General features: G+C 41.4%; 1 protein-coding gene across 1 annotated transcript in view; it reads right to left on the bottom strand.

Annotated features, from left to right (window-relative positions):
• The window catches only part of fmn2b (formin 2b), a 32,277-nt gene that overhangs the window by 11,600 nt on the left and 6,487 nt on the right, over positions 1-14,190 (bottom strand). The window contains 9 exon segments of the mRNA XM_046069677.1: positions 805-866; positions 2,750-2,837; positions 4,947-5,091; positions 6,796-7,133; positions 7,135-7,749; positions 8,182-8,234; positions 9,224-9,235; positions 11,531-11,681; positions 12,062-12,243. Of these exon segments, the coding sequence (XP_045925633.1) occupies positions 805-866; positions 2,750-2,837; positions 4,947-5,091; positions 6,796-7,133; positions 7,135-7,749; positions 8,182-8,234; positions 9,224-9,235; positions 11,531-11,681; positions 12,062-12,243 (1,646 nt within the window).

Genomic DNA, 14,190 nt, shown 5'->3' with positions numbered 1-14,190 from the left:
ATGCTTTGGGGGTGTTTTTCTGCACACGGGACAGGGCGACTGCACTGTATTAAGGAGAGGATGACCGGGGCCATGTATTGCGAGATTTTGGGGAACAACCTCCTTCCCTCAGTTAGAGCATTGAAGATGGGTCGAGGCCGGGTCTTCCAACATGACAATGACCCGAAGCACACAGCCAGGATAACCAAGGAGTGGCTCTGTAAGAAGCATATCAAGGTTCTGGCGTGGCCTAGCCAGTCTCCAGACCTAAACCCAATAGAGAATCTTTGGAGGGAGCTCAAACTCCGTGTTTCTCAGCGACAGCCCAGAAACCTGACTGATCTAGAGAAGATCTGTGTGGAGGAGTGGGCCAAAATCCCTCCTGCAGTGTGTGCAAACCTGGTGAAAAACTACAGGGAACGTTTGACCTCTGTAATTGCAAACAAAGGCTACTGTACCAAATATTAACATTGATTTTCTCAGGTGTTAAAATACTTATTTGCAGCTGTATCATACAAATAAATAGTTAAAAAATCATACATTGTGATTTCTGGATTATTTTTTTTTAGATTATGTCTCTCACAGTGGACATGCACCTACGATGACTATTTCAGACCCCTCCATGATTTCTAAGTGGGAGAACTTGCAAAATAGCAGGATGTTCAAATACTTATTTTCCTCACTGTACCTTGAATCAAAGCAGGATTACCACCTGGCCAAAACAGGCTCTGGAGCTTTAGTGGTCCCAGACCCCTATGGACCCCCAAAGCTTCTGATTGATTCTGTTTCTATTATATTGGACTGTGGAGAGTGTGTGTTACTCACATTTTCATACAAGGCCTGCAGGGTCTCCAGGTCAACTATTGTGTTGTCCATGTTCAGGATGGCTTAAAGACAGAGAGAGAGAGAGAGAGTGAGGCCACAGGTCACCACTGCTAACACTGATCACTGTATTCAGTATAAAACGTTCTTCTTTAATTATATACATTATGAACAACAATGGAAAGAGGGAAAAAGCTGCAGGAAAAGACTGATGGATGAAAGAGATGGAAAAGTGTCAGATGGAGATTCAGAGAGTGAAAGCAGGAAAAGATAAAACAACGCAGAAACAGAAAGAACCCGGAAGAAGAAAGAGGCGATGTGATAGTTTATCACAGTCAAGGCTCAGACTTTCAAGGTCAGGGTTTTTCCTTCAAAATAAAAGGAAAGAAAATATTTGACTATAGTGCCTCTCTGCTAAAATGTTGTGATTACATGCAGCACAAGATATCAGGAGATGCATAATATGATAAACTGGTTCCAAGCACAGAGGACCACACGTAAACATATGTTTTGGAGGATCACTGAATCCTGGTAGATAGTGTTTGGGTTGTGTGCATAGACTAATACTGCAAAGTGTACAGCAATTTACAGTAATGATGTTAATATATACAGAGTCAGCATTGATAACCCCAAATGACCATACGGTCAGTAAAATGTGATTGTCATATCACAACAACTGTTTGGGAAACATGTACTGAACAGCGGAAGCTAAATATCTTTGCCTTCAAGCAGGGCTGGACTGGTAATCTGGCATACCGGGCAAATGCCCAGTGGGCCGACGCACCTTTGGGGCTGGTGTAACGTAAATTATTTATTTATATAACTGTTTTTTAAAAATGGGCCAACGATCGGCCCATAAAGCACGGACAGCAGCCCATAGGCAACTGACACTGGGCTGGCCAAATCAAATCTCTTACTAGCCCCCACCCCCTCTGCTCTCTGTTCCTTGTGTCACGAGGTCACGAGCCACAAATAAATCATTCTTAAGATGAAGGCCGCCAAATGCGCAAAAATAACCGATTATTTGCTACTGGGGCTGCAATAGCTTCAACATCAGCTGCAGTACCCTGCGCAGAGCAGGCACAGGCACTTGAAGGAGTAAAAGAGCTGTGGCCACTGCCAGGCAGAGGAGGAGGCGTGTGTGAAACAGAGGGACAAAGTGACAAGGCCGAGTGAGAAAGTGAGCAGGAGGAGAGTGGAGGTGAAGCGGTAAGCATGGAGTAGCTCAGCCTGTAAGGAGGGAACAGGGAGGGAGGGTCATTTACACTGGGGATGCTGGGGACATGTAGCCACCACTTTTTGAAAGCATTTGTTACACAAAATAAAAATAATAAGCTACTGATCACTGCATTATATTTTATTATATTTTTACATTGTGAATTTTCACCTGCCACCTGAATTTTGTGCTTCCCTTTATAAAAATAAAGACATTTCCACCACAAAGTGGTGCAGAAAATGTCTCCAGAATGCAGGAAATTACGTGTTTAATGCTCAAAATCTTTAAATAAATAGTAGGTCTATTAAAATATATTCTTGTCTTGTAGTCATGGACAACAATCTTGTGCAATGTCACGTCTCAGTGTTTCATCACACCCCTAATCTGACCCCCTAAATAGAACGATGGTGTATTGGTGATGGGTGTCCGACTGATTTTGGTGGGCCCTGCCTTCAAGACTTTTATTGGCACAGGTTTATGTCATGATTAGATGAATATCCATCCACTAAATATTCACGCAGATACGTAGGTAAATAATATTGAGAGCTTACTTGTGAGGAACTTTCTCATCCTTTTAATGGAGTTATTTTCTTATTTAGCAAAAATAGTTTTGGATATAGGAGGGCTGAATGAGACTAAATGATCTTTTGCTCAGTGTACCCTGTGTCATACACCTGGGAATAAGAACCCTGTATTTACAAATAACTGCAGCTAACAAACTGATGAACTCACCATGCTGGATATCTTTCATGTCAAGATGCAGGGAGGACATGAGGATTCCTACTGCCTGAGAACGCTTGTTGTTTAGGAGCTTCACAACCTACAAAACATACAGATGTGACGTGAGATTCAATAGCTCAGATGTAGCGTTGCCATTGCAGCACAACCTGTATGTCACATGCTATACTGCTGTGCATTTGATTTGCATTTTACTGATATCAATTCAACTATATTTAATTTAAAATATATAGCGCCAATTCATTACAAAAATGATCTAATTGTACTTTTCATATAGAGTAGTTCCACATATACCAAAGACTATGCTGTAACTGCAAAATATCTGTCAAACTGATTAAGGTTGGCAGTAAGGATAAAACTAATTATATATATATAAAATGACATCATGGTAACAGGACTGAAAGTCTAAACACACATCACTGTAACACACATTATTGAAGTAAAGGATGGAACAAATAGCTTCTGTGAGAGGAAAGGGCAGGCCTAACCAAAATGGTTAGAAATCATGCTCTGGGGAACACGAATATCCAAAGCAAATTTAACAGCAATCTAGCCAATAGTTGTTCACCATATGTCAAATGAAAAATGAAATATTTGAAATGAAAATACTGCACAGTGCAATGTCTGTATTTTGACATACACAATTATGTTCTTTTAACAGTATTACACAGTATGTATGATGTGGGTTCAATATATACAGTGGATCATTTATAGTATCTCACAAACCTGAGGACACCCCTCACATATTTGTAAATATTTGATTAAATCTTTTCATGTGACAACACTGAAGAAATGACACGTTGCTACAATGTAAAGTAGTGAGTGTACAGCCTGTATAAGAATGTACGTCACCTTTCCACTCAAAATAACACATCATTTTAATTTCCAAACCGCTGGTAACAAAAGTTAGTACACCCATAAGTGTAAATGTCCAAACAGGGTCAATATTTCGAGTGGCCACCATTATTTAAGGATATTTTTGATTCAGCTGTACATGTTGCCGACCAGCTTAGCAACATGGACTGGAGCAAGAGTTTCAGAGTGGTGAGTTATTAATCTGTAACAAAAGTATCTTTCATCCATAAAGTTTTAACTGAGCTCTGTCTCTACATCACAGGAACAACTTTATGTCCACTGACTGCCTGGAGGGTAGCTAGTGTTTGGAATGGAGAGGAAAGCTGTGTGCTGCAGCTCACTGTTTTTCCTCCTGTGTTTTTGAAGGCGTGTCAGAGTAGCCGCTTGGCGAGCGTTATATGAGGCGAATTTATGCTGCGTTCCAGGCAACTCAGAGCTGGCAAATTTCCGACCTCCAACTAGAAAAACTATCCTAGAACGCCACCTGAAGTCGGATTTCCTACTTGTGAACTCGGAGAAAATATTTGTACCCCGACTTCACGAGTAGCAGCCGAATTACTTCACAAAACAATGTCAGCGCACGGAAGCACACACTGTAAATGGTAAACCGTAAACTAAAAGGCAACAACAAGTATATTTGCATGTATTTAAATTAATAATAATACATACAATCATATAGTAAATGTTGCGGTAAAAACCTGTTCTGCATGTACATTGATGTAGAAATAGGTCTATTAGGTAGCTGGCTACAGTAAAGAATCTCATAAAGTCATCTTCTCTGCATAAAGGTTATTGTTAAAAGTGCCAAAACATTAGGAAGCGTAACCTACAACATTGACTGACTTGAAGGTTACCAACTGATGTAGCTAGAGGGGTACACAGTTAACTAGTAAAGTATAGGCTATTTATGTCAGTTGTTGCAGTTAAACTTCTATCCTTTGAAGTAACACATAAAGCCCTGCTGCACCTGGAACGCTTTGAGGTTGGAAGTCAGATATTTCACTTCCGAGCAGTCTAGAACGCGGCTTTTATCCCTGTGTCGTCCCAGGGATAAAAGTGAAGTGGCTGGACTATAAACGAGTTGTTTTCAAGCAGTTCAGAGCAGAGTTTTCTGTGGGAGATGGGAACTCCCTTTGGGTTTTTTCACTTTGCAAACCTATTACATGCACAAAAAAGATATATAACTCAATAAAGGAGAGGGAAAAAGCCAAAAAGCATAATACCACCTCTTTAAGAAAGGCACGTTAAAAGAAATAGTTTAAAACATCAGTTGTTGTTGACCTTATACTTGTCACAATACAACGTGCACATGTAAAACAGACTTAAACACACAGACCTGCTTGGCCTTGGACTTGGTGATTGTGTCAGAGAGCGGCTGCTTCTTCTCCTTCACAGCTGTTTTGGAGAACAACTCTACAAACTCCTCAAAGTCCACATCAGGCTCCTCAATAGTCTCCCACACCAGCGAAGTAGAGACCTCCCTGAGAAATACAAAGGGGCACTCACCGATGGCAGGTTCTCAGCAAGTTCTGTGGCAGTGGTTACTCTGCAAGCTGCCTACTGAAAGGTATTAATCATTCACACATTCATACCCTGATGGCACAGACTTCAGGAGCAATTTGGGGTTCAGTTTCTTGGTCAAAGACACTTCGACATGCAGACTGGAGTAGCAGGGAATTGAATTGTGGTTTTGCAGTACTGCATATGTTTGTATGAAGTGCAACTGTGTTTTGTTCCCCACATGTCTGATCATGTGAGGCACAAGAAACTGTACAACTTAGAGGCCAGTAATGGCCTAAAGGCTGTACTGCACGTACACACTGATCCCTCCTAGATCAGGCTATTCCATCATGGCAGGTTATGCATTATTTCACTTCACTTCTGATGTGTTTTATCTAAACATTTGTTCTTTCTGAAATTGTTTAGCATTATTCTTTATTATAGACCACTGGGAAATCCCTTTTGCTCTGTTCTTCAAAGACTGAATATGTTGAGCATGTTTTACTCCCTCAAATCACATATTGTTTACATCACTACTCATTGTTTAAAGCTTGCTACACTGTTGTAGACCACTGAATTTCTTTTTCCCTGCCTTCCATGCAGCTGTTTCCAATTCTAGTACACTATAGAAATTAACTTGTAGAGAGTACATTTTACTTTATTTTGGCCAAATTACTATATCTTCTTGTTGGGCAAATTATATAAAGTTGAGGATGTGGACTCTACCACTGTACATAATATAAACCTCAGATAGTGGGTAGTGCAGGCAAGAAGCTCTGAAATATATCAGATATCTGAGCTGAGGCTGCTGAACAACAGAAGGAACACAAGTAACACAGATGGATGAAAATGTTCTGTTGTCTAAAGCTGTCAAAATACACTCATCTCAGGATTTATCTAAAAACAAATGCAAATACTCTTCTGTCTTAGAAAATATAGATACAATTTCAAATAGTAATGTTGATAAAAATCACTGCTGTGCATCTACTTTACAGTAAAACAAGAACACTAAACTAGGCTACAACAAGAACCTTCAGAAGAGGATGAAGTTTTAACTCTTAAATGATAAGTCTAGTGATATGCTATATTTTCCTTGTTATCAAACTCCATGTGCAGACAAAAAGCAACACTGAATGTATTTACTACCAAGTATTGTGTGTTTCACAACCTGATATCTCTTCTTCCTCTGAGCCGTAGAGCTCCATTGTTGCACTGCGTGACATGTTCCTTCATCACCATGAACACACACACTGTAGTTTACCCTGACTCAGTCACACCCACCGTCCTGCTGCCCCAGATATTCACTAGAGCTCCACATGTGGGCACCTTATGTGAGGTGTTTTAAAGAAACAAATGGTGCAGAAGCTGAGAACTTCAGACACAGTGGGGATTAACACATTGTTGTTTTAGGTCTACACATGGGATTTGCTGAAAATGAGACAGAATATCAGCAACCTTATCTTTTAGGTTATTTTGTCTTCAGGTGTCTTTAGGACACTATCGAAGAGGTTTACACCAAACTCAAACCATATCAGATCCTGTCGTTAAACGGAGAGTTCTTTTGTTTGTCTATTTTTACAATTTTCTCTACTGTGTACAATAGATCGTGTTTGGGCTCAAAATGGAAGCAAGTTTAAACAAAGTGCAGCATCATCTTAATGCTATTTGGGCTACATCATCTTTACTTTTTGGTGTGCAGCTGGATCCTGGTCCAGTAGAGGGGCTTCATGGGTCTAGGAGGCTCTACCACTGACTTCCTGGGCGGTTTCTCCTGAGTCAGACCCAGAGTGTACAGCCCCAGTGGCAGAGGAGGAGGCAGGAAGCCCAGAGCCCCTGAAAAAGCTGGGGGAACACAGATGGCTCCTGGTGGAGGAGGAGGGGGAGGAGGCCCACAGCCTGGAGGTGGTGGTGGAGGAGGTGGGCCTCCCATTCCTGGTAATGGAGGAGGAGGTGGAGCAATGCCACCAGGGAGTGGAGGAGGAGGAGGTGGCGGTGGAGGGGGTGGTGGTGGAGCAAAGCCACCAGGAAGTGGAGGGGGGAGGAGGAGGAGGAGGGGGTGGAGCAATGCCAGCAGGCAATGGAGGAGGAGGAGGAGGTGGAGGAACTGCTGAATCAGGAGGTAATGGAGGTGGAGGTGGAGGAGCTGGCATTGAGCCTCCTGGTAATGGTGGAGGAGGAGGAGGTGCCACAGTCTGTCCTGGTAAAGGATGAGAAGGTACTGCTCCTCCTGGAAGAGGCGGTGGAGGTGGAGGCTGCAGCTGGCATGAACAATGGAAGCCGTCCTGTCTGGGTGGAGGCTGCAGGAAGCCATTGACTCCACCTGGCTCACTACAAGGCACTTTGAACTTAAAGCTGTCGTCCATGGGCGAGGTCTGCACTGACTTGGCCTCCAGGCAACCCAGAGCGGAGCCGGCTTCAGTCTGCAGGTGAGCGTCACACACAGCCCTCAGCACGCTTTCCTCTCCACCACACCACCTCTCTGTGGTGGAGGTGGGTTTCGCACTGTCCCTGTCCAGCAGAGGGGGCTGTCGCTCCAGCTCAGCAATCTTAGTCCTGAGGTCTTCTATGGTTTGTTCCAGCTGTTGGATGACGTTAATATGTTTTTCCTTCAGTTTTGTTGAAGGAAGGACAGATTCCACCTGCAAATAAGAGAGAACCATGAGATATGACAAAAATTTGAATTATGTCAATTAGAATCAGCAAATGAAGAATCACTTTTTATAGTCACTGACAGATCACATTCTAGAGGTCCTCTGAAATAAATGCTGACCCCATGGGACCAAACAAAACCAATGAGGATTCATAAATAGACCACAGAAACACATAGGATGGATATTTAGCTTACACCGACTTAGGACAGAGAACTGAGAATTGAGAATTTGAGAATAAACTTCTAATGTTTGAGAAAAAAGTTGAAAATAAAGTTAATTTGAGAAAAATGTCACCGTATTACTAGAGCATGAACTTTTTTTGGCTTCTGAAGGGGGGGTGACAGAAAAAGTTTTGGAACCAACCTACAGACATTTTGCTAATAATGATTTCAATTGCTACAGACAATTAAAGTGACTGACCTCTTGGCTTTCCGTCTGTTCTTGCCTCAAACCCAAGATGGCTGCATGGTGTTCTGAACAAACAGACACATCAGCAGGTCAGCACAATACAGTACAATAGAAGCACTTTTCAGAAGACTCCATTGGGTAACTGTGGACATATCAAAGTGTGAAGTCATTATATGATCAAACAAATAAAGCATGCATCACAGTCAGGCCTGGCATCACATTGGACTCCAGTCTCTGCCAGTGATATAGCCAGCAGCCAGTAGAACACTGAGCAGCAGCATCATCATCAATTTTTTACTGATAATTACTAATAAAGTGTAACTGTGATCAAATCTTGTGGCTTTATATCTGTATCTTTTAGCTGTAGATGGTCTTTAATAAAGAGTCAATTCACTCCAGGTTGACAGTTTTTTGCTGCCCTTTATTTTGGAGAGTTTCATGTCTGTCTCAGCTCGTTCTGACCAAACCATCACTGCTGGCACTACTGACACAGCTAATGTGTCACATGGCCTGCCGACCAGTTAACTGTTTCTCTCATCAAATAACCATGTAGTGATGAACTGGGATCTGCTGCAGTATTTTTGACTTGTTGATAAATCAAACAGGACAGAGATAGCAGGATTTGTTATTACAGTAAGCAAATCTCAGAATGTTCCTATATGTTACGCTGTACTGTAGCATGAGCTACTGATGGGGAGATTGGCTACAAATGTCTACCAGTAGAATGTACATCTCAAACAGCCATACTGTACATGTCTTTGTTATTCTTTTATGTTTTTTACATCTTGTTGTCTATTTTATATTTATGATTCTTGACCTGCACTTGCTTTTTCTTTGTTTTATTTTCTACCTATCTATGTTTTTTGTTATGCACCAAAATATCAGAGCAAATTTCCTTGTATGTGTAAACCTACTGGGGAATAAAGCTGCTTCTGATTCTAAAACTTTTATATCAGCTGGGGCACTCCACCCACCATAGAGCGACAATGTTTATTTCAGGTATAACTTTATCATAACAGCTTCCAGCCCACAATATACAGAAATTATTACTAACCTTGATTGTCCTCTAAACAAGTGCCAAAACACAAAGAGGGAGAAAATCCCATTCAGATGAAGATAGGGAAAGGAAAAAAAGAAACAAGCACAAAGGTCAGGGTCCTTACATAAAACTGAATGGACACACACTTGTTCACTGCCTTCACCTCCTTATGTTCTAATTCCCCTTTTAAAGGGTGAGAGAATATTGGCGGTGAGGCAGAAAAAACACAGTTAAAATATGTATCTTCAGAATTAAATGAAATACAGATTGTGAATACCAGACAGAGTAAAAGACAGTCTCCATCAATAATCTCAAAAATCTTACCAGGGATATTAATTAAAGGCATTTCTGTCATGGAAAATGTTTTCTACAGTATGTTCTACTACACTTTTGAGTTTTTGAGCTTTTGTTTTGAGCTACAAATCTTTTTGAGTGGATTGAAGTTTAATATTTAGTAGTTAAGTATTCAAGTATGTGTTCACATTTAATAATAAGTTCATCTGAGGATCGTCAAGTCATAATGATCCTTCTGAACAACATGGAAACTCCCAATCTTCAGCAAAGGCTGTTGTTGAGCTTCTCTACCTTCTGATATGCTTATTTACTTTCTTTCCAAGAGTGAGAAAAGATGATCAATATCAAACTCATGTTTGTGTGTAGCTCGAGACACAGCACAGAAGTGACGGGCAGATGGATACACTGTTCATGGGGAGCTTGGAGACAGAGTGAGTCATCCACTAATCCGAAGGCCGGGGGTTAAAACCCCAGCTTCCCCCAGTCTGCAAGTGTCGATGGGCAAGATACTGAACAATTGCTCTTCAAGGCTGTGCTGTCTGTGTGTGTGAACTACTGATTGGTTTCTTTCAGATGAGCAGTTGGCACCTTGCATGGCAGCCTCTGCCATCAGTGTCTGAATGTGTGTGAATGGGAGTGAATGTAGTTTAAAGCACTTTTATTTCATTTAATCTTGATGAGTACGGCTTACAGCTCATGGAAATCAAAAATCCATTTCTCAAAATAAAGAATGTATGATACAGAAATGTTGACCTCTGTCTGGTGCCGTGTACACAACCACAATCATGGGTAAGATATCTGACTGACAGTTGTCCAGAAGACACTCATTGATAGGGGTAAGCCACAGAAGGTCATTGCTGAAAGGGCTAGCTGTTCGCAGAGGGGTGTATCAAAGCATATTCATGGAAAGCTGACTGGAAGGATAAAGTGTGGTAGGAAAAGGTGCAAAAGCAACAGGGATGACCGCAGCCTTGAGAGGATTGTCAAGCAGCGCCAATTCAAGAACTTGGGGGAGCTTCACAAGGAGTGGACTGAGGCTGGAGCCACCAGGCACAGACAGGTCCAGGAAATGAGCTACAAGTGTCACATTTCTTGTGTCAGGCCACTCCTGAACCAGAGATGACATCAGAAGCGTCTTACCTAGACCAAGGAGAAAAAGAACTGGACCATTGCTGTTTCCATATGAAAGTACATTTTGCATTTAATTTGGAAATCAAGGAGTGAAGGAGCACAGAATCCAAGTTATATAATGTCCAGTGTGAAGTTTCCACAGTCAGTGATGATTTGGGGAGCAATGTCATCTGCTGGTGTTTGTCCATTGTGTTTTATCAAGTCCAGAGTCAATGCAGCATCTACCAGGAGATTTTAGAGCACATCATGCTTCCATCTGTTGACAAGCTTTATGGAGATTTGATTTCCTTTTCCTACAAGACTTGGCACCTGCCCACAGTGCCAAAACGACTAGTAACTGTCCACGGTGTTACTGTGCTTGATTAGCCAGCCATCTCGTCTGACCTGAACCCAGTGGAGGCTCAATGGGGTATTGTCAAGAGGAAAATGAGTGACACCAGACCAACAATACAGAGGAGCTGAAGGCCGTTATCAAAGCAACCTGAGCTTCCATAACAACTCAGCAGTGCTATGGGCTGATTGCCTCCATGACACGCCGCATTGATGCAGCGATTTGTGCAAAAGGAGTCCCGACCAAGTACTGAGTGCATAAATTAACATTTAGAAAGCCAGCATTATGGTTTTGTAAATTCTTTATTCTAAAATTCTAAAATTTTAAGATATGGATTTTTGATGAGCTGTAAGCTGTAATCATCTTTAAAAAAAATCAAAACCAATCTTTACACAACAAAAAAAAGGCCTGAAATATTTCACTTTATGTGTAATAAATCCAGAATATATTGAAGTTTCACTTTCTGACTTTAATTACGGTAAAATTTATTTTTCTACGATATTCAAATTTCCTGAGATGCACCTGTATAGCCATACGTATAGAGCATGTGTAAGGGTTGTTTTTACCTGCCTCTGTGGATTTGAGTACAGTCCTGCTGTCCCCACCTGGCCTGACTGGAGGCCAGGGGCCCTTCAACTGCCCTGGTAGTTTCCCCTCAAGAGGATCCAGAGAGTGAGGTGGCTGGTTAACTGCTGCCCATGTATATAGCTGGTCATGCTGGGGAAATAAAACTCTTTATAAATGGTTTATTTTTAATGCCAGTTGCACTGACACTCAACTATGTAAGCAAGATAAATAACTGGATAAGGGCCAGAGAAGGTGCTAATACTTTCAGAAGAATCAGAATTCATACGGACTTCCAGATGTTTCAAAATCGATGTGCATGGTTAAAAGTTTTACAGGTATGGAAACCAAATCTGGACATTGATTTTTAAAAATGTGTTGACAAATGCAAAACATAAATGAACTGAGATTTGAATGTGTACAATAAGCATCTGTACAATAAACACCCCACATCATCACAGATTGCTCACTCACAAAAAAAGTTTAAGTTAACTACAAAGTTTGGAAAAGGTGTCTGAAGTGTGACTACATACATCAAACTTGGCTGATGTTGTTGAGGTGATGTGGGCAGTGCTTCCTCCCAGCTGCTCTCTGAAGCAGTCAGTAAAAGGCAGCAGAAGACCCATGGCCAAGATCCTGGAGCAGAGCCTCTCAGCCTCCTCCGGCTCCTCCTGCTGCTGCTGCTGCAGGAACAGCTTTTCCAGAAGAGTTCGACCTGGACAGCCAGTGACCAAAACAAGGCTTATGTGATTTCTTTATCTGAGATATATATATATATATATATATGAGACATAATAAGACAAGACGATAGTCGCACAAACATTTGTATAATTTAACAACTATTTGAAAATTTCAAAACTCATGACCCATCCCTAATTTCAAGACTAGTAATGCTGTTTACGCCAAATTCTATCTACCCTATGTAACCATCACACAATTCTTGAACAGAACAGGCAGACAATACAGGAGCAGAACAGGTAGAAGCACAATGGGAGAGATGATCAGATAATCTCTCTTCAACAGAGCCTCCACGCTAAGAGAGAGGAAACTGAAAGTATAAGAACCTCTGCTGATGAATGGAAAGGGTCCATTGCATCCAAGAGCATGAAAGAGAGTTGGCAGAAAAAAAGTCAGCAAGCTTGAAGAGCTCCTCACTCAAAAAGATAAACAGATCATGTAAATCATGTAAAAAGTTATCTCCCACTAACACTGACATGGACACCTTGGCCCAGCAGAATGACACACAGCTGAAGCAGAGCAAACTGACATGTGACGCTTTGAAGGAATTACTCAGCAGCTAAACAGCTGAGAAATCCACGCTTAATCCCTTCAGCAAGGAGTTCTCAAAGAGAGAGAGAAAAACTGCTGGCAGAAAGAGACGAGAGCTACGAAAAGGAGATCTCGGAGCAGGTGGAAAGATTCAAGGACTTCAAAGAGTTCTTACCACCACCCCTACCCCAACTCCCTCCACCCCTTCCTCCCTACAATTCCCTTTCTCTTTATGTATTTCTTCATTACTTTTTTTTAATCGAGATGTGTTTACCTTCATCTGTCTTTCTGAATAAATACATAGTATGAATACAACAATGTAACATTGTACTGCAGATATGACTATAGTGTTTTTCAATCTCTCATCATCAATCATAAAACATTTTCTCTCAGAAATGGAAGTAAGTTAAATTACTTTGGTATTCAGAGAAATTATTCAATGAACATATAAGTTCAATCTTCATCCTGTAATAACTGATTTTGCAAACAGTTGCTCATTGACACATCCAGCAGTTACTGAGTAACTGTCATGGCTGGTGTGAGCGGTGAAATGGTGATGGGACCCTAATGCAAAAAATATGCAGACTGGTACAGCACAGGGATTTATTGTCAGGCAGGTGCTAGGCAGGCAGGCAGGTCCAGGTTGAGGCTTGAGTACCGGCAGCAGAGGCATAAAAGCAAAAATACAAGAAGGCAACGTTGCAACTTGGACAATCTGGCAGCGCAAAAAATGATCTGGGTCGGTGTACAGGTGCTGGTCATATAATTAGAATATCATCAAAAAGTTGATTTATTTCAGTAATTCCATTCAAAAAGTGAAATTTGTATAATGTATACATTCATTCCACACAGACTGATATGTCTGACTAATGAAAACCCCAAAATCAGTATCTCAGAAAATTAGAATATTGTGAAAAGATTCAATATTGAAGACACCTGGTGCCACACTCTAATCAGCTAATTAACTCAAAACACCTGCAAAGGCCTTTAAATGGTCTCTCAGTCTAGTTCTGTAGGCTACACAATCATGGGGAAGACCGCTGACTTGACAGCTGTCCAAAAGACGACCATTGACACCTTGCACAAGGAGGGCAAGACACAAAAGGTTATTGCTAAAGAGGCTGGCTGTTCACAGAGCTCTGTGTCCAAGCACATTAATAGAGAGGCCAAGGGAAGGAAAAGATGTGGTAGAAAAAAGTGTACAAGCAATAGGAATAACCACACCCTGGAGAGGATTGTGAAACAAAAGCCATTCAAAAATGTGGGGGAGATTCACAAAGAGTGGACTGCAGCTGGAGTCAGTGCTTCAACAACCACCACGCACAGACGTATGCAAGACATGGGTTTCAGCTGTCGCATTCCTTGTGTCAAGCCACTCTTGAACAAGACACAG

This window comes from Micropterus dolomieu, linkage group LG14, assembly GCF_021292245.1.
Source record: "Micropterus dolomieu isolate WLL.071019.BEF.003 ecotype Adirondacks linkage group LG14, ASM2129224v1, whole genome shotgun sequence".
In the NCBI taxonomy this organism is placed as follows: Eukaryota; Metazoa; Chordata; class Actinopteri; order Centrarchiformes; family Centrarchidae; genus Micropterus; species Micropterus dolomieu.
The sequence above is the reverse complement of the archived record's forward strand: the minus strand, read 5'-3'. Positions and strand labels throughout refer to the sequence as shown.